The sequence below is a fragment of the Macaca mulatta genome, chromosome 2 (assembly GCF_049350105.2).
Source record: "Macaca mulatta isolate MMU2019108-1 chromosome 2, T2T-MMU8v2.0, whole genome shotgun sequence".
Lineage (NCBI taxonomy): Eukaryota > Metazoa > Chordata > Mammalia > Primates > Cercopithecidae > Macaca > Macaca mulatta.
Window position 1 is genome coordinate 122,606,956 of NC_133407.1, and position 24,849 is coordinate 122,631,804.

The 24,849-nt window shown below is 38.2% G+C and overlaps 1 protein-coding gene across 1 annotated transcript in view; it reads right to left on the bottom strand.

Moving 5' to 3' along the window:
- Positions 1-23,309, bottom strand: part of CFAP20DC (CFAP20 domain containing) — a 298,458-nt gene extending 275,149 nt beyond the window's left edge. The window contains exons 1-4 of the mRNA XM_001093761.5: positions 22,787-23,309; positions 20,359-20,448; positions 19,448-19,541; positions 12,790-12,862 (exon numbers count right to left, since the gene is read on the bottom strand). Of these exons, the coding sequence (XP_001093761.4) occupies positions 12,790-12,862; positions 19,448-19,541; positions 20,359-20,448; positions 22,787-22,807 (278 nt within the window). The 5' untranslated portion in view covers positions 22,808-23,309. The remainder of the gene's footprint in view (positions 1-12,789; positions 12,863-19,447; positions 19,542-20,358; positions 20,449-22,786) is intronic.
- Positions 23,310-24,849: the final 1,540 nt, after the last annotated feature.

The following is a 24,849-nucleotide window of genomic DNA, read 5'->3' on the forward strand; positions in this document are numbered from 1 at the left end:
GGCACTGAATGACCAAAAAGATAAGAAAGCAAATTTTCCACAGAAAGAGTTGTGCGTAGTTAAATGGATACAATCTCAAAAGCTCTCACTAATGTCATTGTGACCTAAAGATATCAAATTTAGGTATTCTCTCAACTCCAGTGGCTTTAAAGAGGCTGAAGAAGACCAATGACATATGAAAAGATCAGGTCTGCAGCTGTGAGGCCATATTCACTTTACTTAGTTTAAAGTTTCAAAGGAGCCTACTGTCTCCAATGTCACTGAAGAAGGAAAGGTAGGAGCAAAATTCAATAGGGTAGAAGACTCTGAAACTTCTATTAGATTTATTTTCCGACCTCTTTGTCTAGCTCACTAGTAGCAGTACGGAAAAAGTAACGTAAGAGTAACTTTCATTAAATTAGCTTGAGGCTAAAGCTTTGTTTGGAAGGATGTCCAATTTTCCATATTATAGAAATGAAAAAGGAAACTTTGAGGTCTACACGGACCTAAACTCCCTAAAATTCTTAGAAAAAGACCAATGTCTTCAATTAACTCCGGCCATTAAAATAAAAGAGTTCACATTACCATTTACTGTGAGGAAATGGAAACACCAGATTAAAGTGCTGAGTCCAAAGCCACACAACTAGGAAGCACAGCAAAAGGAAAAGATAAAAACTCTGGAATGAGCATCATAAATTCTATATTGAATTCCACGTTAAAATCATTAAACTCCATTCAGATACAATTTCAAATTCAGGATACTGCCATGCAAGGATCACAAAGGATCAGTTAAAATTTCTAAGGACAAGGTACACTTTTAGGGTTTTTTTTTCTTTTTTAAAGAATTTAACTTTTGCTTTCAACCTTTATCAGATTCCAAATGCAAGTAATACTTCAAACAGCTAAGGGGTCAACACGTGAAAGCTTGTACACAGCAATAATATTCTCCACGACCCAAGGGCTAAGAATTCTAACCTCTCCAAACAGCACATGATGCCCACCACAGGGTCTCAGGGTTTTCAACCCATTTATTGAAAAAGCACTTACTGAACTGCATGAAAATGAGAAAAATAACGTCAATTCACTAGAGGCACAACAGTACAAAATGTCTCTCAAAATTCATTGAGATAATGACAAAATCAGGATAGAAAAAGGAATTAATGCAGCTCAACAATATTCAGAAAATGAATACAATTCCTGTCAAAAATGTAATATCCCCAAATCATTTAGTGTGATTGGCAGCATCAAATAGAGGAAAATGAATTTCTATTTAAAGATGTGGTTGGTTGTTTTCTAAGAGCTCAGGTTCATAGTGTTCCTCCTGTGCACCAGATGTCTGCCCCCAGGCTCTGAAACACCTAGCAAACCACACAGGGAAGCCACGGGCCTCCCAGTGCCTTGAAGATGCAGTTTGGAAAGCACCAAAAATAAAATAAATTTTAAAACCTGTTGTTTTACCTTCAAGTGAAACTGTTAGACACAGTTACACTAAAATATTTTGGAAAAGAAAACTGCCACTAATATTATGAAATAAGCAAGTCAAGATGATTTTTGTAAAAAGCAAGGAAGTCTTTTGTGGGTTGACACCTCGACCCTGAAAATGAGAGAATTCCATTACTTCACTGCTCACCATACTATGTGTTAGTACAATAAACACTCCCTTTGCTCCACATGCAAAATGTAATGTGCTTAGATAATGGCTGGTCAGGTCATGAAGATCTGAAACAACCTTATCCACAGGCGTATGATCCTGAATAATATAATTTTTGATCTTAAAGAAAAAAAGAGAAATCAATAAAGAAGAGGTAAAGTTGTTTCCTAGTTTTCATTTTAAAAAGTCTAAAATGAATTCATCACCTTTGGGATGCAAAATGCAAATAAAATAAAGGTTTGAGTAAAGTCCTTCCTTTAATTCGCAGGCATTTAGCTCTTATAAAGATAAAGATAGAAATATCTCAGCATGAAAGAAAGACCTTTCCTTCCTGAAACTCTACGGACAAAATTGTCGTATGAGAAGCCCCTTGAGAAGACATAAAAGGCTTAGCTCTTTCAACTTATACTAAAATTCAAATAAAACATTTACTATATATCTACTACTTACACATATATGTATAGTCAAATAGAAAAATAACAATATTTACAAGTAAGGCAGCCTGGCAAGGGGGTACAGAGCATAGGTTCTAGATTTAGACTACATGTTTGAATTTTGGCTCTAAGAGTTAGTAGCTGGCAAGTTCCTTATCCTTTCTAGGTTTCAGTTCCCTCAAATAATAAAACAGAGGTATTACCTCTGTTGAGGTAATAATTATGCCTTCCACCCAGGCTAATTCTGAGGAGTAATTGAGCTAAAACAATTAAAGTGCTTAGAATAATGCTGATATGTCATAAGTGTTTAATGTTAGCCATTATTATTACTTTACGTTAGTTTTCTCATTTAATGCTTATGACAGACCTGTGAGGTATTATTACTCTCACCCTATAGGGTGAGGCAGGTTAAGTAATTTGACCAAAGTCCCACAGAGATAAAGCAGAATTTGCCTACAGATCTGTCCAGTTCCCAGCCTATAATCTTACTTCCCCATAACACTTCATATGTTCCCCACAGGTCTTGCTCTTATGTCATCATAACATTCATCAATATGTATTTAAATTTCCTTTTAAATAGATCTTTCATTCACAGAGTAACCTCTGAGGACAGAGACTGGGTGCTGCTTCTCCCTTCATTCATTAGTCTACCCATCCTTCTGCCCGTATGTCCGTATTTCAGAGCCTATTATGTGTCATGCCTTGTGTTGGGTGCTGGGATATCAAGCTGAATAGAACAGCCTCCATGTCTTCATGAAACTTGAAGTCCACTCAAAAAGACAGATAATTAAATAACCATATAATAATTATAAACTGTTACAGTTGTAATGAAGGAAAAGAAAGGGGTGCTAGAAAAGGCAGAAGAGATGAACCTCATTTAGTTGGGGGAAAATCATAAAAGGGCTTTCTGAAGAAGGGACACTTAAGCTGAGATGAGGAGGCTGAAGAGGAGGAGTTAGTCAGGCAAAGAGATGGGAACAGAAACCACTGTGCACGGGACTTCACCTGGTACGTGAGGAAGGAAAGAAGCAGGCTGGCAGCCAAACTGTGAGCTTCCAGCAGAGTGAGTGCTATGAGATGAGAAGGGAGAGGTGAGACCAGAACACCCAGGAGTATTGTGAGTTGGGAGTTTATCCTCAGTTCAATGGGAACTTCAGCTGGTTTTTAGAAAGACCACTCTACTTCAGTCTGGAGACTAGAATGAAAGAGGACAAGAGAAGAAGCTGGAAGTTCACTGGGAAGCTCTAAGAATACAGCAGACAAATGTGATGGTGGTTTGGGACTAGGAGGACAGTAGCAAGTGTGGGGAGAAGTATACAAATTCGAGGTATATCAAATCCCCCATGCCTAACACAATGCCTGAAAATAAGAGGAATTCAATTACCTATCGACTGAATGAACGAGTAATTCCTCAAGCAGAACTGTTGCTGGTTCTCAAGCCCCAACTATCCCATATGCATACTCATCCAGCAGGCATGGGAGACATAGAGAGATGCTGAGGAAATGATGACTAAATTTGTAAACCAGCTGGCAAGACTTCACTTATGAAGACTTCTTGATGTATAAACGTATCTTTATGAAACAAAATGCCTCTCCCATTCTGACAATGAAAAATTTTAGAAGCCAGATACCTTTCTGTTATGTGACTTTCCAAGCTTGTTAGAGAAATGTATTATTTAAAATAGCCTAGAGCTACGCTGCCAGAAACACAGTAAAACACTGAGGGTGCTGAAAGAAAGCCCTTTCATTTAAGGGGGGGAAAAACAGTGCAGCAATGCACAGAAAGACAATCCATACTTATTATTCCACTTTCCTTCTTGTAAAAACATGATCGCTGTCATTACTTCCTAAAACAGCACTATATTTTGATTGTCTATAAGCAACAAATTCAAATACAGAGTTAGTATATTTTCTCACAATCTGATAAATCCCCAAGGTCAGGAGAGAGAATGTCTTCCCCATGTTATTTAATAATTTTGATCTTTAATCCATAAGACATTTACTTTGTTAAAACTATAAAACTGAAACCATTTGGAAAATCGAAATGTTTTTCCATGCAGATATGAAAACAAGGGAATCTATTTCTATAGTCAACTGAATTTAAAAACTAGTCATCATCCCCAACACCCCTCGAAATGTTTTCCTTTCCTTAAATAGGTCAAGAGCATCAGTAATAGGGTAACAAAGACGTCATCAGGTTTACTTAGATATCAACTGCTCTCTGGCTAGGACTAAGTTAAACCTAAGATACTCATTGATTTCTCAACAATTAAAGCTTCAAGTTTTTTTTTTTTTAAATTAGTTAAGACAGTATATTGCCTTGGCTAAAGTAATAAGCTCTAGAGTTTGGGGCACAAACGAAGCTTGATTTTGCATAGAAAAAGAGGGCTCATTGGCAAAAGATTCTGTTCTAAGGTTCAGCCAAGTGTCTTGTACAACTTTGATCAAAAGGCCAACTACCAGCACCCTCACTACTGCTTCTGATAGGGAGATAAGAAGAATAAGTGCGCCTATATGGGATTCTATGGGTTGTTAAGGAGCTTAAAAATAAAACATAATTTACCTTCTTCCATTTGGCAGGAACCACTTTTGCCTACACTGAAAATAAAGCTTTGTGTGATCCCCTCTACCTTTAGCATGCCTTTGGAGTCTTGAAAATGCTTTTTCTGTAGAACCAGAAAGCGATATGTGAGTGCATCAAACAATGCTTTGTTCCTGTTACTCTAAGAGCTATTTTAAAGAAACCTAGTGACCATGGCAGATGATGAAAGAAGATCTCAGTAAAAAGTCTACTGAGATTTAAGGTTGAATAAAACAAAGGCATAAATTGTTCCATCTATCTTTTATCACCCGAGAAGATTGTATATTGATAGCTAAAATTCATATGTTAACAACATATAAACAAATCATTAATATCCAAATTCATATAAACTAAATGAATAACCTCAAATTTATGTTACTCTCACTTTATTAACAAAGTTCTTCTTTCTTCTTAGTTTGCACCAAACTTACTTAGTAAAAGTAGTATAAAATCATCTTTTATGAGGTGGCTGGCAATATGGCTGAATAGGAACAGCTCCGGTCTACAGCTCCCAGCGAGATCAACCCAGAAGGCAGGTAACTTCTACATTTCCAACTGAGGTACCCGGCTCATCTCATTGAGACTGGTTGTACAAAGGGTGTAGTCCACGGAGGGTGAGCCAAAGCAGGGTAGGGTGTCGCCTCACCCGGGAAGCACAAGGGTTTGGGGAACTCCTTCCCCTAGCCAAGGGAAGCTGTGAGGGACTGTGCCATGAGAAATGAAGCATTCCAGCCCAGATTTTTTACACTTTTCTCATGGTCTTTGCAACCTGCAGACCAGATTTCCTTGGGTGCCTACACCACCAGGGCCCTAGGTTTCAGGCACAAAACTGGGCAGCCATTTGGGCAAACACCGAGATAGCTGCAGAGTTTTTTTCATACCCCAGTGGCACCTGGAACGCCAGTGAGACACAACCATTCACTCCCCGGGAAAGGGGACTGAAGCCAGGGAGCCAAGTGGTCTGGCTCAGCGGATCCCACCCCCATAGAGCCCAGCAAGCTAAGATCCACTGGCTCGAAATTCTCGCTGCCAGCACAGCAGTCTAAAGTCAATCTGGGACACTCGAGCTTGGTGGGAGAAGGGGTGTCCACCATTAGTGAGGCTTGAGTAGGTGGTTTCCCCTCACAGTGAAAACAAAGCCACCTGGAAATTCGAACTGGGCAGAGACCACTGCCGCTGGGCAAAGCTTCTGAAGCCGGACTGCCTCTCTAGATTCCTCCTCTCCAGGCAGGGCATCTCCAAAAGAAAGGCAGCAGCCCCAGTCAGGCACTTACAGATAAAACTCCCATCCTCCTGGGATGGAGCACCTGGGGGAAGGGACGGCTGTGGGCACAGCTTCAGCAGACTTAAACGTTCCTACCTGCTGGCTCTGATGAGAGCAGTGGCTCTCCCAGCACTGCGCTCGAGCTCTGCTAAGGGACAGACTGCCTCCTCAAGTGGGTCCCTGACCCCTGTACCTCCTGACTAGGAGACACCTCCCAGCAGGGGTCAACAGATGCTCATACAGGAGAGCTCCAGCTGGCATCTGGCAAGTGCCCCTCTGGGATGAAGCTCCCAGAGGAAGGAACAGGCAGCAATCTTTGCTGTTCTGCAGCCTCCACTGGTGATACCCAGGCAAACAGGGTCTGAAGTGGACCACCAGCAAACTCCAGCAGACATGCAGCAGAGGGGTCTGACTGTTAGAATAAAAACTAACAAACAGAAAGGAATAGCATCAACATCAACAAAAAGGATGTCCACACAAAAACCCCATCTGAAGGTCACCAACAAGCGCAAAAGGCTGAAAATTCCAAAAACCAGAATGCCTCTTCTCCTCCAAAGGATCACAACTCCTTGCCAGCAAGGGAATAAAACTGGATGGAGAAAGAGTTTGATGAATTGACAGAAGTAGGCTTGAGAAGGTGGGTAATAACAAATTCCTTCGAGCTAAAGGAGCATGTTTCTAACCCAATGCAAGGAAGCTAAGAACCTTGAAAAAAGGTTAGAGGAATTGCTATCTAGAATAACCCATTTAGAGAAGAACATAAATGACCTGACGGAACTGAAAAACACAGCACAAGAACTTCGTGAACTGTATACAACTATTAAGAGCCAAATCGTTCAAGCAAAAGAAAGGATATCAGAGATTGAAGATCAACTTAAGGAAATAAAGTATGAAGACAAGATTAGAGAAAAAAGAATGAAAACGAATGAAAAGAGCCTCCAAAAACATGAGACTATGTGAAAAGCCCAAACCTATGTTTGATTGGTGTACCTGAAAGTGATGGGGAGAATGGAATCAAGTTGGAAAACACTCTTCAGGATATTATCCAGGAGAACTTCCCCAACCTAGCAAGACAGGCCAACATTCAAATTCAGGAAATACAGAGAATGCCACAAAGATACTCCTCCAGAAGAGCAATCCCAAGACACATAATTGTCAGATTCTCCAAGGCTGAAATGAAGGAAAAAATGTTAAGGGCAGCCAGAGAGAAAGGTTAGATTACCCACAAAGGGAAGCCCATCAGACTAACAATGGATCTCTCTGCAGAAACTCTACAAGCCAGAAGAGAATGGGGGCCAATATTTAACATTCTTAAGACTTTTCAACCCAGAATTTCATATCCAATCAAACTAAGCTTCATAAGCAAAGGGGAAATAAAATTCTCTACAGACAAGCAAATGCTGAGAGATGTTGCCACCACAAGGCCTGCCTTACAAGAGCTCCTTGAGGAAACATTAAATATGGAAAGGAAAAACTGGAACCAGCCACTGCAAAAACGTACCAAATTATAAAGATCATTGACACTATGAAGAAATTGCATCACCTAACGAGCAAAATAACCAGCTAGCATTATAATGACAGGATCAAATTCACACATAACAATATTAACCTTAACTGTAAACAAGCTAAATGCCCCCAATTAAGACACAGACTGGCAAATTGGATAAAGAGTCAAGAACCATCAGTGTGCTGTATTCAGCAGACCCATCTAACATGTAAAGACACACACAGGCTCAAAATAAAGGGATGGAGGAATATTTACCAAGCAAATGGAAAGAAAAAAAAGCAGGGGTTGCAATCCTAGTCTCTGATAAAACAGACTTTAAACCATCAAAGATCAAAAAAGACAAAGAAGGACATTACATAATGGTGAAGGGATCAACGCAACAAGAAGAGCTAACTATCCTAAATATATATGCACCTAATACAGGAGCACCCAGATTCATAAAGCAAGTTCTTAGAGACCAACAAAGAGACTTAGACTCCACACAATAATAGTGGGAGACTTTAACACCCTACTGTCAATATTAGACAGATCAATGAGACAGAAAATTAACAAGGATATTTAGGACTTGAACTCAACTCTGGTCCAAGCAGACCTAATAGACATCTACAGAACTCTCCACTCCAAATCAACAGAATATACATTCTTCTCAGCACCACATTGCACTTATTCTAAAATTGACCACATAATAGGAAGTAAAACATTCCTCAGCAAATGCAAAAGAATGGAAATCATAACACAGTCTCTCAGACCACAGTGCAATCAAATTAGAATTCAGGATTAAGAAACTCACTCAAAACCACACAACTACATGGAAACTGAACAACCTGCTCTTGAATGACTACTGGATAAATAACAAAATCAAGACAGAAATAAATAAGCTCTTTGAAACCAATGAGAACAAAGACACAACACACCAGAATCTCTGAAACACAGCTAAAGCAGTGTTTAGAATTAAATTTACAGCACTCAATGCCCACATCAGAAAGTGGGAAAGATCTAAAATTGACACCCTAAGATCACAATTAAAAGAACTAGAGAAGTGTGAGCGAACAAATTCAAAAGCTAGCAGAAGGCAAGAAATAACTAAGATCAGAGCAGAACTGAAGGAGATAGAGAGATGAAGAACCCTTCAAAATATCAATGACTCCAGGAGCTGGTTTTTTGAAAAGATTAACAAAATAGACAGATCACTAGTCAGACTAATAAAGAAGAAAAGACAGAAGAATCAAACAAACACAATAAAAAATGATAAAGGGGATTTTACCACTGATCCCACAGAAATACAAACTACCATCAGAGAATACTATAAACACCTCTATGCAAAAAAAACACAAAAAACAAAAAACTAGAAAATCTAGAAGAAATGAATAAATTCCTGGACACATACAACCTTCCAAGACTAAACCAGGAAGAAGTTTAATCCCTGAGTAGACTAATAACAAGTCCTGAAATTGAGGAAGTAATTAATACCCTACCAACCAAAGAAAGCCCAGGACCAGAGAGATTCACAGTCAAATTCTACCAGAGGTATAAAGAGGAGCTGGTATGAGTTCTTCTGAAACTATTCCAAACAATAGAAAAAAAGGGACTCCTCCCTAACTCATTTTATGAGGCCAGCATCAGCCTGATACCAAAATCTGACAGAGACAAAACAAAAAAAGAAAATTTCAGGCCAATATCCCTGATGAACATTGATGCAAAAAGCTTATCCACCGCAATCAAGTCGGCTTCATCCCTGGGATGCAAGGCTGGTTCAACAGAGGCAAATCAATCAACACAATCCATCACATAAATAGAACCAATGACAAACACCTCATGATCTCAACAGATGCAGAAAAGGCCTTCGATACAATTCAACACCCCTTCATGCTAAAAGCTCTCAATAAACTAGGTATTGGTGGAATGTATCTCAAAATAATAAGAGCTATTTATGACAAACCCATAGCCAATATAATACCGAATGGCCAAAAACTGGAATCATTCCCTTTGAAAACTGGCACAAGACAAGGATGCCCTCTCATCACTCTTACTCAACACAGTATTGGTAGTTCTGGCCACAGAAACCAGGCAAGAGAAAGAAATAAAGGGTATTCAAATATGGAGAGAGGAAGTAAAATTGTCTCTGCTTGCAGATGACATGATTGCATATTTAGAAAACCCTATCATCTCAGTCCAAAAACTTAAGCTGATAACCAACTTCAGCAAAGTCTCAGGATACAAAATCAATGTGCAAAAATCATAAGCACTCCTATACACCAGTAACAGACAAACAGAGAGCCAAATCATGAGTGAACTCCCATTCATAACAGCTACAAAGAGAACAAAATACCTCGGAATACAACTTACAAGGGATGTGAAGGACCTCTTCAAGGAGAACTACAAACCATTGCTCAAGGAAATAAGAGAGGACACAAACAAATGGAAAAAATTCCATTCTCATGGATAGGAAGAATCAATATTGTGAAAATGGCTATACTGCCCAAGGTAATTTATAGATTCAATGTCATCCCCATCAAGCTACCAATGACTTTCTTCACAGAATTGGAAAAAACTACTTTAAATTTCATGTGGAACCAAAAAAAAGCCCATATAGCCAAGACAATCCTAAGCAAAAAGAATAAAGCTGGCGGCATCATGCTATCTAACTTCTAACTATACCACAAGGCTACAGTAACCAAAACAGCATGGTGCTGGTACCAAAACAGCATGGTGCTGGTACCAAAACAGATATATAGACCAATGGAACAGAACAGAGGTCTCAGAAATAATGCTACACATCCACAACCAGCTGATCTTTGACAAACCTGACAAAAACAAGCAATGGGGAAAGGATTCCTTATTTAATAAATGGTGCTGGGAAAACTGGATAGCCACATGCAGAATACTGAAACTGGACCCCTTCCTTACACCTTATACAAAAATTAACTCAAGATGGATTAAAGACTTAAACGTAAAACCTAAAACCATACAAACCCTAGAAGAAAACCTAGGCAATACCATTCAGGACATAGGCATGGGTAAAGACTTCATGACTAAAACACCAAAAGCAATGGCAACAAAAGCCGAAATTGACAAACGGGATCTAATTAAACTAAAAAGCTTCTGCACGGCAAAACAAATTATCATCAGAGTGAACAGGCAACCTACAGAATGGGAGAAAATTTTCGCAATCTATCCATCTGACAAAGGGCTAATATCCAGAATCTACCAGGAACTTAAACCAATTTACAATAAAAAAAAAACCAACTCCATCAAAAACTGGGCAAAGGATATGAACAGATACTTCTCAAAAGAAGACATTTATGTGGCCAACAAATATGTGAAAAAAAGCTCATCATCACTGGTCATGAGAAAAATGCAAATCAAAACCACAATGAGATATCATCTCATGCCAGTTAGAATGGCAATCATTAAAAAGTCAGGAAACAGATGCTGGAGAGGATGTGGAGAAATAGGAACGCTTTTACCCTGTTGGTGAGAGTCTAAATAAAACCACTGGGAAGATAATGTGGCGATTCCTCAAGAATCTAGAACCAGAAATACCATTTGACCCAGCAATTCCATTACTGGGTATATACCCAAAGGATTATAAATCATTCCACCATAAAGATACATGCACACATATGTTTATTGCGGGACTGTTCACAATAGCAAAGACTTGGAACCAATCCAAATGCCATCAATGATAGACTGGATAAAGAAAATGTAGCACATATACACCATGGAATACTATGCAGCTGTAAAAGAGGATGAGTTCATGTCCTTTGCAGGAACATGGATGAAGCTGGAAACCATCACTCTCAGCAAACTAACATAGGAACAGAAACCAAACACCACATGTTCTCACTCGTAAGTGAGAGGTGAAGAATGAGAAAACATGGACACAGGGAGGGGAACATCACACACCAGGGCCAATCAGGGGTTGGGGGGCTAGGGGAGGGATAGCATTAGGAGAAATGCTAATAATAATGTAGATGATGGGTTGATGGGTGCAGCAAACCACCATGGCACCTGTATACCTATGTAACAAACCTGCACATTCTGCACATATATACCAGAACTTAAAGTATAATAATAATAAGAAGAAGAATCCTGTTCCAAGCAAAAAGAAGAATGTGAAGAAATATAAGTGTGGAAAACATGACGTGTGAAAATAGATCAGCTTGGTCAATGGATTGACATTGTGTAACATCCAAAAGAGTGATGCAGAACTACCTAGACCAGAATGGAAAGATGTCTTACATAGCTACAGGCATACCTTGTTTTACTGAGTTTTGCTTTATTGCACTTTGCAGATATTATGTTTGTTACAAGTTGAAGGTTTGTAGCAACCCTGTGTCAAGCAATCTATCAGTGCCATTTTTACAACAGCACGTGGTCACTTTGTGTCTGTAGATCACATTTTTTTAATTCCTGCAATATTTCAAACTGTTTCAGTGTTATTTATTTGTTAGGGTGACCTATGATAGTGATCTTTCATGTTGTAATTGTTTTGGGGTGCCATTAACACATCCCATATAAGATGGTGAACTTGATTAATAAATATTGTGTGTTTGATTGCTTTGCTGAAAAAAAAATCATCTTTTACTTAGTAAAAGCTGTATAGAATCATCTTCCTTAATAAGAAAAATCATTTATTCTGGCATGGAAAATAAAAACCTAAGCTCAGACCTTGGACAGCTATTAATTACAAAGAAAAATGAGAAAATAGCATACCTTAAACATAACGGTTTATTTAAAATATATAAATTTATTAATAAAATCTTAAATAATACTCAATTCTATGCAAGTGTACCAAATGTTATTTTCATTCTCAATAACATCTCACACAATAGATAGCTCAACTGAGTAAAGGTTGTATATTTTCATTTTTGCTAAACAATCTCCATTTAAAACAAATATATTGCTAGCTGTCTATATGTAAACAGGAAGGACTAATACTTCTAGACAAAGTAAATATTATTAAAATAAGATATTTCAATCAATTTTAGACCAACCACAGTTTTGAATAGCAGACAGTATAAAACATAACATCACCCTTCATTCACCCTTCATTCAAATATATAATCCAAAAATCTCAAACTTTTGGATTATATATTTCTTCAAGTTATAGGTCATTTATTGTCAAAATAATAATCCTTTGATATTTTCTTAAACAGATGAAATTTGCTTTCTTTTCCTAGGGAAATGCCAGACTATAATGATATCTAAGAAATATGATTAAATTAGTTTAATTACTTGATGCTGACTTGATATAAGTCACTGCTCTTTAATGCAAAAACTGCCACTTGCAATTAATGATTGTTGGTACTGCTTCAATTGATCAAATGTCTAACACACATAAAACATTCAAAGAAGTTCTGTGTATCTTACAGCAATTCAGTGGAGAAGTCTTGTCCCAGGGGTACGTAAATCTGAAGTACAAGAAACCTCTGGATCAATCCAACTAGAATGAGAGGGGAAAATACACATTCAAATGTTCAAAGCATTTATATGTGCATATAAACAAATACAATCACACACCATCAACAAGCTGAAGCTTTTAGCATTTCAGTAATACACAGAACTGCAATAGCACTACCTATGAGTTACAACCTCATTACGAAAGTAAAAAAATTGATGAAAATAAAATCAAACTCACAACAAATGTTGTCTTTTAAAGTCCCATCTGTGGCCTTGGTGAAATCTTTATTAAAATTTTAAAAATAATAAGTTTTTATTTATTATTTTTATTAGGTTGGAAGAGAATGTACACACAGAACTGCATTCAACAGAGACATATAAAATTGAACTATAAATTCCCTTCAAGGCAGCCATAAAAGCATGTCGCAATTATTTTTATTCACTGGCAGTTTTAACTGTACTAAACAACTTAATAAAAAACAATAGATCAAGAAAAACAATTCTAATTATGACAACTACAACTGAAGGTTTGATGAGCCATAGCTAATTCATATGGTTTTAAATGTGTCCACAATGAGATGAATAGAGGAACATATTTTCATTCATACCTTTTGTTAATTAACATATATTTAATTAATTTAATGTTCACTGAGAACTGCTAGCTTTTATTCCCTATTACTAGCTTCATCTGGATTAAAAATGTTTGCAGAGAAACCAGTCCCTATAGTACTTTTGACAGCTGAATTCTACAACTGCTTTAAAAAAATCAACTGATTTTATGTTACCTCTCCAGACCTGTTCACTTAATGCCTTTCCTCTTAGGTTTTGAACTTTTGCTTGATCTCTCAATTATGGTGCTCTTAACAGATATTTTTAGTATGACATTTCCTAAAACATGCAACTTACAAATATATTTTCCTGCTGTGGGACTTTGGGTAGAAAATGGAGATGTCTTAATTTATCTGTGAACCTCTCCTACAAAGCCAATAGTACAGACCAACACATGGATTAAAAACAAAAAAAGGCAACTGGTCTAAAACTCATGCTATGTTATGTTATTCCAACATAGTAGGCTTAACAAATTAAGGGATTTTAAAGTAACAACACATTTTTGGATAGTCTATATAAAGAACTTCTGGTTTATGATTTCCATTTTGCAACCTTCCTGAACAACTTACACAGTTCCTACGTTTTATCCCAAATTTACTTTCTAAACAATAGATATATTTGATAAAATATGCATAACATTTTCATCAAACATACAGGGATAACTTTTACTTTAAAGTACTAAGCTTCTGCTTAGTATGTTCCAGAGGGCCCTCGGTAGTGTAAGAAATGTAGCAGAAATAACAGATCACAGGCTTTGACCCTAGAAAATTCTCTAGAAATCTGATTTTACCATATTTATGTGAAAAGCCAGTGAGGCCACCAGAGCTCTGGTCTACAAAAGCAAAGTGAGATACCAAAATGAGGCCAACTTAAATAAACCATCCTCAATCAATCTCTCTTGCATCTTGCATTGATTGGCTCCACAGTATTTTTCCGTTGCACTGTAACGGAAAAATGGCCTCTGTAAATAGAGCTGAGAGAACAGCAGGATAAGTGAAATCAGTCTTTAAAAGAGGTCCCTAATTTATGTCACAAATCTCACTGAATCAGCACTGTTCTCTTCAAACACAAAGAGTTACACATATAGGGCATTTTTATATGAGCATTTTTAGATATAAAAGAGTTCTACACTCAAAAAAAGAAAGCTTTGTAATTCAACTTTCTCACATATAGAAGCCCTAGTTTCCAAAAGGCTTCACTTCTAAGATTAAAAGAAATATGACGATACCATATGGTGATGATCTGACAAAAAAAAAGTACTTTAATAACATTTGACACAGACTGATCCTGTGTGTCAGATGCTAAATAAATTCTATAGTAACATTTATTTTCCAGTGGCTTAGTATATTTAAACTGACTATTCATGTCTACATTATATTTAAAATCACTCTAAGTATTGTTGAATGTGGAAATTATTAGTCAAAAATGTCCATCAAGAACATAAAATTCATAAAAATTTAGTTTCTTCCTGAAATATGCAGCTTTTTACAGTTTTATAATCTGTTGTGTGTCAGAAACAAACTACCTATTTTTTTTTCCCACTTCAACAAACAAAACAGGAATCAGTTATCCGTTCGTTATGGCTTATTCCATATCCCTTGAGCAAATTAGAAAACCTGTGTGGGCCCTTTTACTTTTCATCTGTAAAACTGGGTTAATAGTTCAGATTTACAACTCATAGGATTATTTATATGGATTAAATTAGGTCTATCATACAACAAAGATTACTGAGCACCTACTACATACAAGACTCAATGCTGAAGTTTTTGCAGTAGATGAGACATACATGGTCTCTGCCCTTTTGGAATTTATATTCTAGCTCCATGAAGAATGTCAGGGTGCTATGAAAGCATATAACCCTGGTTCCTTGCAGGGGAAGAGGATGATTAGTGAAGATTTTCTTGAAGGACAAGCATTGAAACTCAGCTGGGATGAATACACAGGAATTGACTGGGCAAGCAAGATGGGTGTAGGAGAGAGGAACAACTGTTGCTGGCAGAGGGAGTACTCCATCCTATTATGGAAAAGGATGGAGTAGGTTGGATAAAATTAAAAAGGGCTTAATGGGCTGGTAGGAGAGACAGAAGAGGAAATGCAGCGGGAGATGGGTCTGGCAAAGTAGAGAGGAACTCAATTATGTGGGGTCTTAAAGACCATGTGAAGAATATAAGTCATCCTAAAATCAACGGTAAACCATTCGTACATTCATTCATTTATTCAACAAAGATTTACTGAATGTCTATTCTTGGGGAAAAATGCTCTAGGTAGAGGGTACAGTCTGTGCATGGGTGCCAAGGTGATAGTGCACTGGACTATGTTTCAAAACAGCAATGGGACCTGTATGGTTGCAACAGCATAAACAAGAAAAGGAGTAATAGGAAATAGGTCAGAATTAAGAAGGGCACCAGATATTGCAGAGTCCTACAGGTTTTTGGGTTTTAATCTGAGAGAAATAGGACATTTTTAGTGGAGGAGTAACATTACTTGTATGTTTCTTACAATTTAGAAGTATCACTCTGGCTGCTAATTTGACACCAGACTGTAATAGAGAGGCCAGGTCAGAAACAGGGAGACCAATTAGGTTACTACAATAATCCAAGCATGAGATAATGGTGGCTTTGACCAGTAGCACTGGAGGTACCAAGTGATCAGACTCTCAACCTATTTTAAACATAGTGCCAACAAGACCTTCCAGATAGTCTGAATGAAGAGAAAGAAATATCAAAGCTGATTTAAAAGGTTTTTTTCTAAGCAACTGAAAAGATAAGTTGCTAACAGAAGAAATGGGGCAGCCTGCAGGAGGAGGAATTTTGAGGAGTAAAGACCAGAAGTTAGGCTTTGGACGTATTATATTTCAGCTGTCCAAGTGTAGAAATGTCAAGTAAGTAAGATGATATTCAAGAAGACTAGAGTTTAGGAGAGAAGTCTGAGCTGTAAATGTAAGCTAGAGTAAGACAGAGATGGCATTTAAGTCCATGAGCTGGAAGTTGATAACCAAGGGAGTAAGGGTAGATACAGTGCCAAGGACTGAGTCCAGGGATGCTGCAACATTAATTCAAGTGGGGGAAAGAGGAAGAACCACAAAAGGAGGCTAAGAAAGAAGAACAGTGAAATGGGAAGAAAACTAGGAGTACGGACATCTTGGGTCTGAGTGAGGAAAGTATAAGAAGGAGGTGTCAACTTTCTCAAAGGCTGCTAATATGTGAAGTAAGATGAGGGCTGCGAACTGTCCACTGGATTCAGGAAAATAGAGGCAGGTCAAAACCATTGAGGGGTTTTAAACAGAGGAAGTCATGACAAGATAAAAATGATACTAAAGTGGGGGCCCGAGGAGGCCTGGGGAAACCTCATAAAGGTGACCTCATCCTCCAGAGCACCTGAAATGCAGAACAATGCCAGGCTTCAGGGATGCTACTCCCCCGAGACACATCATTTGATTTAGATGCCACAGGCAGAGAAAACAATGGTTTCAAACACGAGCCTCCAACAGAAGGCTCTGAAGAAGACCTCCAAATGACATATGTTTATGTGTGACAGAGCTGCTTCTCATATGGGCAACTCTATATAATGTGCTCCAGAGTGAAGAGCAGCAGGGATTTATTTATTTAGCTGGTGAAGGGTTTACTCAAGCCTCATTATCAAGGCCAGCTGGTTACAATGAAAAATTATGACCCAAATTGTCATAGCTTCATAGTACAGCAAATTTAACACACTTATTGAATGCCAACCATGGACCAGGCACTAAGTTAAGGGTACAAAGAAGATGATTCAGGAAGATCCCTGCCCTAGAGAAGTGCACAGTCTGATAAGTAATATTACAATTTCCTTTACTTTATGTGTTTGAGATCCTCAAATACAAGTTAAATCAGAAATCTTATTTTTTAAAATGAAAAGTTAAACATACTTAATTTCATTACTAAACTTTCTTTCTAAGTAGTACCTAATACAGTCGGAAACACAAATAGGGTACCTAATGTCAAGTTTGCATAAATAAAGTGGATGTTTACTCTTAAAATAGGAATACATAATGGTAATTAAATTTAGAAATGTTAATTAAAAGCCAATTATCTATTCAAGGCATGTCATTTAATTTAAATTTAACCATACAAACTTCACATAGAAGGTCGTTTTACACAAGTAAAAATAGCTATAAATTTCTTTTATCAAAAATTCCAAATAATTAACCTTAAAGGCATTAGTGCAGGGCAGACTATATAAACTGCTTCATTCGTTACAGTGCTACATGTGATATAGAAAAGTCAGATTAACTTTTAATTATAAGGCATTGTACAAGAAATACATTAAAAGATTCTTCTGTTTTTTTACAATTAAAACCATCATCTTTCCATTTAAAAAAGTAATTATGACACATTAAACTTGGTTTGTTTCTTAAAAAAAACTTCAGATAAAAATGGAAAAGCAGAGTTTGTATTTAATCATTCAGCCTTTATTAGAGGAGGAATCTTTCTCAGAATCAAGTGAGAAAGGTTACTAAAAGTGATTGATTTTTATTAATAAGGTAACCATGTGCATTGATACTGAGGACACTAAATGAAAATACAGGTGGGCTTTATAAGTTAAGAAAAAAACAAAGGAACAATTGGCTTAGAACAAAGTCATGTTCTTGAAAGTCAAATGTATCCTTCTGTCTTACAAAACCAATATCCTTAAAAAGATGTCCTGTGCCTCTTGTAAGAAGATGAAACTACAGTGTCAGACAGGTTTCCCTGGATCATCTTAGTTCACCTCATTTATAAGTATAAATATATATGGAAATGCAAAAACCTACTATTAGAGACAGAAACACACACACACACACACACACACACGCAGAAACTATTAGGAAAGCATAATCTTTAAGTGGCAGTAAATTAAAAATTATTTTTAATGATGGTTATCTCTTCTTTTTTTTCCAGTCTCTTTCTTAGTTTAGAAAGAAACAGTGGCAAACCACTTTAAAATAAATCATCTTTCACCTATAACTTATATGGCTAGTTTATGTCTTGGAAATCTAAAATATGCATGTAGTAGCTTGAAATGGTACATAAAGCGCAGAACCTATATAAGTTTAGAAAACTGAATTAAATCAGGTATCAACAACAGGTCTTTTTATAGAGCTTCATGCATGGTAGGTATTCGATAAGTGTTCTAATGAATGAAAGAAGGAATAAGTAAATGATGGAAGTAAAAAACAACTATTTATATTTGCTAAATCACCTGAAATTTATATTTAAAAATAGGACATAGTTGATGAAAACTCTAGTTAATCGTTCTGATAAATCATATTCCTTAAATCAATCAGTTTACTCAAGGTCTAATTTAGTGGCAGAGCCCTGAATTGTAACCCTGTCTCCGTTCATAACTGGGCTTCTGATAAATCTGGGTTATCTCTCAGGGTCTCTTCTGCTTTGAAATGCTGATCTTGATTTCTGAAGTAAATAAGAATTGAAATAGATTCTTTGGGTTTTTGTTAAATCACATATTCATACATATATTTTAATTATGATTAATATTAAAAGGTAATAAGCATATGAGTTGACATGTCACCAAATTATGCTTTATATCTTATTTCTGATACATTTTTTCTCACAAATTAATTTCTTGTAATTTAGGAATCCTGATTTTATTTCCGTTTAGCCCTGATGAGGAACCAAGCTCAGTTTGTTAATTTGTAAAAGACCTTTTATGAGGATGAAAAGAGTTCATAAGTATTAAATGTTTACAAAGCTCCTGGCATACAGTAAGTGCTCAATAAATGCTATTATCATCATAATTAATGGCTGCCAAGTACTCTTCTAAATCTTCTTTAAGATACTACTAGATTTCTAGAAGATGGTGAGGTAGAATATATTTTTTAAAAGGCCTAGCATACAATTGCCTTCTAAATTAAAAAAAAAAATTATATCACCTTACATAAACAGATGTCAGTAGAAGTCATACTAATGTGCCTGTTTATGAGACATAAAAGCATAATTTTGCATACAAAATGTTAAGTTTCAATATTAAAAATATTACTTACGGATTTGCTTATTCTCCTTTGGTAACTGAATTTTGTTTGTTTGGCTGCTGCCTTCCAGGACAAACACAAAACTTTTAACTTCTTTATCAAACTCCTATAGAACAAAATGAAAACAGTAGTTATCACAGGATATTTTACTTGGCTTCTACTATAAAATTGAAACTTCAGATCTACAGGGGAAAAAAAATCCCATAACCAAAAACTTAAAAGCAGGCTCAGGCCTTAGTACTTTTATTCTGAGACTTCCTGGGAACTAGAATACAGAAGCATGGCGAAAGGACAAAGAGCAAGGGCATTCAAGGTCTGGACTGGAAAGTGACTGAAATTATGGATGATGGATTCTGGGCTGGAGAGAAAAGGAAGACAAAGAAAATTAATTAATTAATTAATCAATTAAATAAAATAAAACAAAACAGGAAAAGTGGAACAGTCAATGGCCTAAAGGTCCCAACTAAGTTGAGCAAGGACCTTAAGAATAAAGATTGGGGGCAGAAAGGGATATTTTAATGCCTCACTTAGTAACATCAGAGGTCCTACAGTTTGTGGTGATAAGGACCAGGGTAAGACAGTAGGGATGAATGCTGAAGTAGAGTGGAAGGGGTTGTTAAAGATAAAGAAATCAAGAAACTGAGAAGCCCAGGACTTGGAGAGATTTTTCTCATAGATATTGAAGTCATCTAAAATTCTATATAGCAGGGCATGGAATACAGAGAACGGTTATGACCTGTGTGCCAAAGTCTTAGACAACTGAAGAGTGGTGTCGAGGACAGCTGCAGCCAACAATGTCATGAAAGGGTTTTGGAGTGAAAGAACAGGAAAAACAGTTCTGAAATTTGATCAAGCTCTTTCTTCTATAACCTTCACTCACATTTCTTCCCCTGATTTACGTGGCTCTAATTTCTAACACTTACTTTCCAAATCACAGATGGACTGCCAAGGATCTTCCATTTTGCTCCAGGATTTTTTCCTTGAGCACTGAAAATTTCAACAAATGCACCTCCCTAAAAAATGAAAACAAAATATTTAAAGTAAAAGACAAGGCTAATGAGGAAGTATTATCCATCACAGAGTCTATAACCAGTGTTGCCGGCATCTGTCAGTTAAGCTGATCTGGGATGAAACATTATCCCTGTTATTACTCCTACTTTATACGTTGATTGTATCTAAACCACAACCATTCTGATTTGGGCCACCTTGGATTAATGGTTTAAAGAATCTATTTTTAAAACATGACAAACATTAAATAAATTGTGCCATACAAACCCTACAGCATCTCAGTGGGGGACTCGTTTACTTGACACATACAGATCATTCTTGCAAAACATTTTATGTTTTGCAACCCACACTAAAGGGTTTAAATCCAATTCTTGAATCAGGCCAATACATTCAGGTAGTTATCTCTGAATACAAGTTTTCTAATCATACTGACTGGGGCTCCAACACTGGCTTTTTAACTATCTGACCTTGGAGTTATTTAACTTCTTGATTCTCCATCTGTAAAATGGGTTGTTGGATTACATAAGATACTAAACATCAAACCTCCAGCACAATATTGAGCTCCCAGCAGGGACTCAACAGCACCATCAGAGATTATTCAAAAAATGGGGAGGGAAATTAAGTAGTTTAGTACTGGTCAATAAAAAGGTCTGGGAGGCATTTGGGAAGTCCTATTTTGAACATTTCTACAAGATATTTTTATATATGTAATACAAATTAATGTGCAGATCTAGAAAATCTATACAAGAGAAATCAAATATCGTTTCTACAGACAGCCTACTGGTTCCCCATTGTAAACATGAGAACATGGAAGGACACACTTATGTAAGCACACTGAGTATATTACTGAGGTCCATAAGCTTTAATTATTTAAGAAAGGGAAATTAAATAATTATCTCTGAGGAAGAATTTATCGCAAAAAAATGAGAATCTGATATGAGGACTAAATACAGTTTGAATTATAAACAATACATGAGCAAGTCTAATTTCTGTACAGAATTTCCAGCTTTTAATTTTTCTCAGTAACATAAAGATATTTTTGCCTCTGAGTTTTAACACACAATCACTTGAAGGTAAGACATTTAATGTCTTCTTCCTTAGGCGGTATTATGTGCAAACTGTATATGGGATAGAATTACTATAGCTTGTGAGGGCAGGTCATTTTTCACCATGAATTTTAAATTTGAGACAGCTGGTTGTTTTAAAAGAAAAAAGTCCTCATACTTGGTGAGACAGCAAACTGTCCCTGCTGCTTTTTGCTTTCCCATGTTCTCCAAGTTTCCTGTAGTGGGCATATGCCTTTTTGATCATATACTTTACCTATAAGAAGTGAGACAAACTCTCTAAAAGTGGCCCAGTTAGTGATAACGAATGGGACAGAAGAAAGAGAACTGCAGACTACTCCCAGAGCACTCATAAGGAGGCAGGTAGTGTTGGGTGAATGAAAAGGCAGAAGCAATAGAGGTGGAGACGGGTGGAGAACTGATTCCATACAGCCAAAAACGTTCATCAGAACAGCAGGACTAGCATGCTAAGCAGACTGTAAACAAGGAGTGTAACCTCTTGCAGAGGCGAGGACAGGAGAGCAGGAAGGGAGGTGTTCAGTGAGGTGAGGAAAGCAGGTCACCGAGACACTCCAGGATATTCAAAGTGACTGAGGGCAACCCAGAAGCAGGGTTTCTCCAAGTGCGATCCTTGGACCCCCTGCATAGGAATCACTTGGGGGAAGTAGTTAAAAATGTAAATCAAGTGACCCCCATCTACAGATTCGGATTCACCAGATCTGGGATGAGGGTCCGGAAATCTGCATGTTTAAAGGTACCCTAAGAAATTCTGACGTACTCCAAGGTCTGAGATTCACTGATTCCCAGTTCTGGAAAAATAAAACAGCACATAGCCAAAGTGCTTTCCTTCTTGATGTAACAATGCATGCGTTCACTCATTCACTCTTCTAAATCGCTTCTGAGATGCCAATGTTGCAGGAATACTGAGTCTCCAAGGCGCTTGTTAAAACGTAAGATTTCTGGGCCCTGCCCTCAAGATTCTGATTCACAGGTTTCAGTGGGGCCTAAGATCTGCATTTTAAGTAGAATCACAGACAATTAATTCATATACCTTAAGAAACACTGAGTTGGAGAGTGAACAAAAGCCAAATCGTACGCCTAGACATTGGTACTTTTCCTTTCTCTCTGGGTCAATAGCATTCACACACTAATTCTGTCTTACCCCTGAAAAAGACCGCATTATGGGGATAGAGGGTGCACTGTATCCTCACCCCGATCACGGCCTACTTCACCTAAGAGGAGAAAGGTATAGACAAGTTGGAGAACCGTTTCGGGTTACCTGGTACTCATTTTTGAACATTCCCGCAGGGGGCCCAGGGCTTGGGGGGCACAGAGTTCAGGGTTTCCAGCGAGTGGCGTGACCCTGACGGCTGGAAATCGGCCGGCGGGAACCCAGGAGCCCGACGGGTGGGGAAGGGCTTCGTGCTTGGCACCGACTTGGGCAGGCTCTTCTCAGACCCTCTGGCCCCTGGTCAGCTCCATCTCCGGCCCTCGACCCGCACCATTGCGGCTCCAGCCTCCGGGGTGCCCAGGTCTGGGGAGGGCGCAGCTGCCTGGACCGACTCCGGGCCGTCCCTGGGGAGTGATTGTGTGTGTAACCTACGTGACGGGGCGCCCAGTTGCGGAGCCACAGACAACCGCCCGCCGGCCCAAGAAAGGCGGGCGCGCTCCCGCTGCCGCCCCACCCCAGAATCTGACCGCGAAAGGGCAGCACCGAGCGCCACCAGCGTTCCGGCCGCGCCCATTGGTTCCCACTGGGCGCCTGCGCGTTGCGCTCTCTAGGCTTCTCGCCGACGGGCACTGGATACGCGGTGACGTAGCGTTGCCCAGGCAACCGCAGGACGCCTAGAGAAATGGCGGGCGATCCAAACGGTGAGCTGCACTCTCCTTAGGTCATGACCTCTGCCGGCTAAGAAGCCTAAACTCAGCGTGGATTAGGGCTATGCCAGGTACCGCACTCTTCTGGAGTACCTGTCGGCTTGGTCTCTCCTCTTGGTAAACACTGATAACTGGTAGGTTCCTGAGGGATACAGTCATGGACTCATGGAACCCTCACTCGGCCTTTGATTAGAGGGTTCCAACATTTGGGTTCGTTGAGGCAGTAAGAGGGTCTGCTGGACCCTTTCATTGTTTCAGAAGAGCCTAGGAAGCCGAGATTTTTTTGTTGAAAATAATAACTTATTGAGACTAGCACTCGCTTAAATGTAACTGTTAAGTTACTTTATTTAGTTTCTAGATCAGAGCCACTTTTTACATGGAAGGTACTATTGCCAATTTTTGGCTAAGGAGCTGTGGCTCAGAAAGGTTAAATGGCTTGGCCAAAGTCATATGGCACCAGTTAGGAATTCTTGTCTGATGCTGTACTCATGGTTGAGTTAGGTCAATGGCATAGGTTAATGCTAATCAGGTACCACTCATAAAGTCCCTGCTATAGGCTGAGTGGCTCACAGGTTCACAATTCTGTGAGGTAAGGGTTAGTCTCTTTTCATTTGAGAAGATTGAGATTCAGAGTTGATTAGGAATTTACTCAAGGATGCAATGTTGAGTTTCATTTATGTTTGAGTCTAAAGCCCAGTATCATTCCACTTCACCCAAAAACCTCAAACATTTATTGTCCTATCATATGCCAACTATTATGGATTATGTAAGGGATACGAAAATGAATGCTATTCAGACCTGCTCCTTACCATAAGGAACAAATCTTCTTGAACATTCTAAGCCAAATAATAGATGGAAAGGAAATAGAGGTGGGGGCCATGGCACGTTTATACATTGCGGTATGGTGTCTAGAATCCAGACTTGTTGATTTCTAGACCAGCAAACTTAGTTCAACAGCAGTTTCTTTTAAGTTTCTGTGCTGGAGGCTTTGACAATTATGATCAATAGACATGGTCTCTGTCTTACAAGACTTACCTATGGGGGACATTTATCCGCTGATTCTTTTAACAGATAGTTTCTAGGAACATGAGATATTTCAAATACTATGCTAAGAGACTGGGTGTGCAGTGAATGGCCCTACTTTCATGGAGCTTACATAGGGGAGTGAGACAGATGATAAATAAAATAGCAAATAATTACAACTTGTGATAAATATCATGAATTCAATCACAGGGAGCAACATTGGGTGGGTATATTAGTTTCCTGTGGCTGCTGTAACATTACCTCAAACGGAGTAGCTTAAAACAACAGAGGTTTATTCTCTCATAGTTCTGGAGGCCAGAAGTCCAAAATCAAAGTGTCAGTAGGGGCACACTCCCCCTGGTGGCTTTAGAGAAGAATCCATTCTTTGCCTCATCCAGCTTCTGGTAGCTGTTGGCACCCCTTGAATTGTGGCTTCATTTG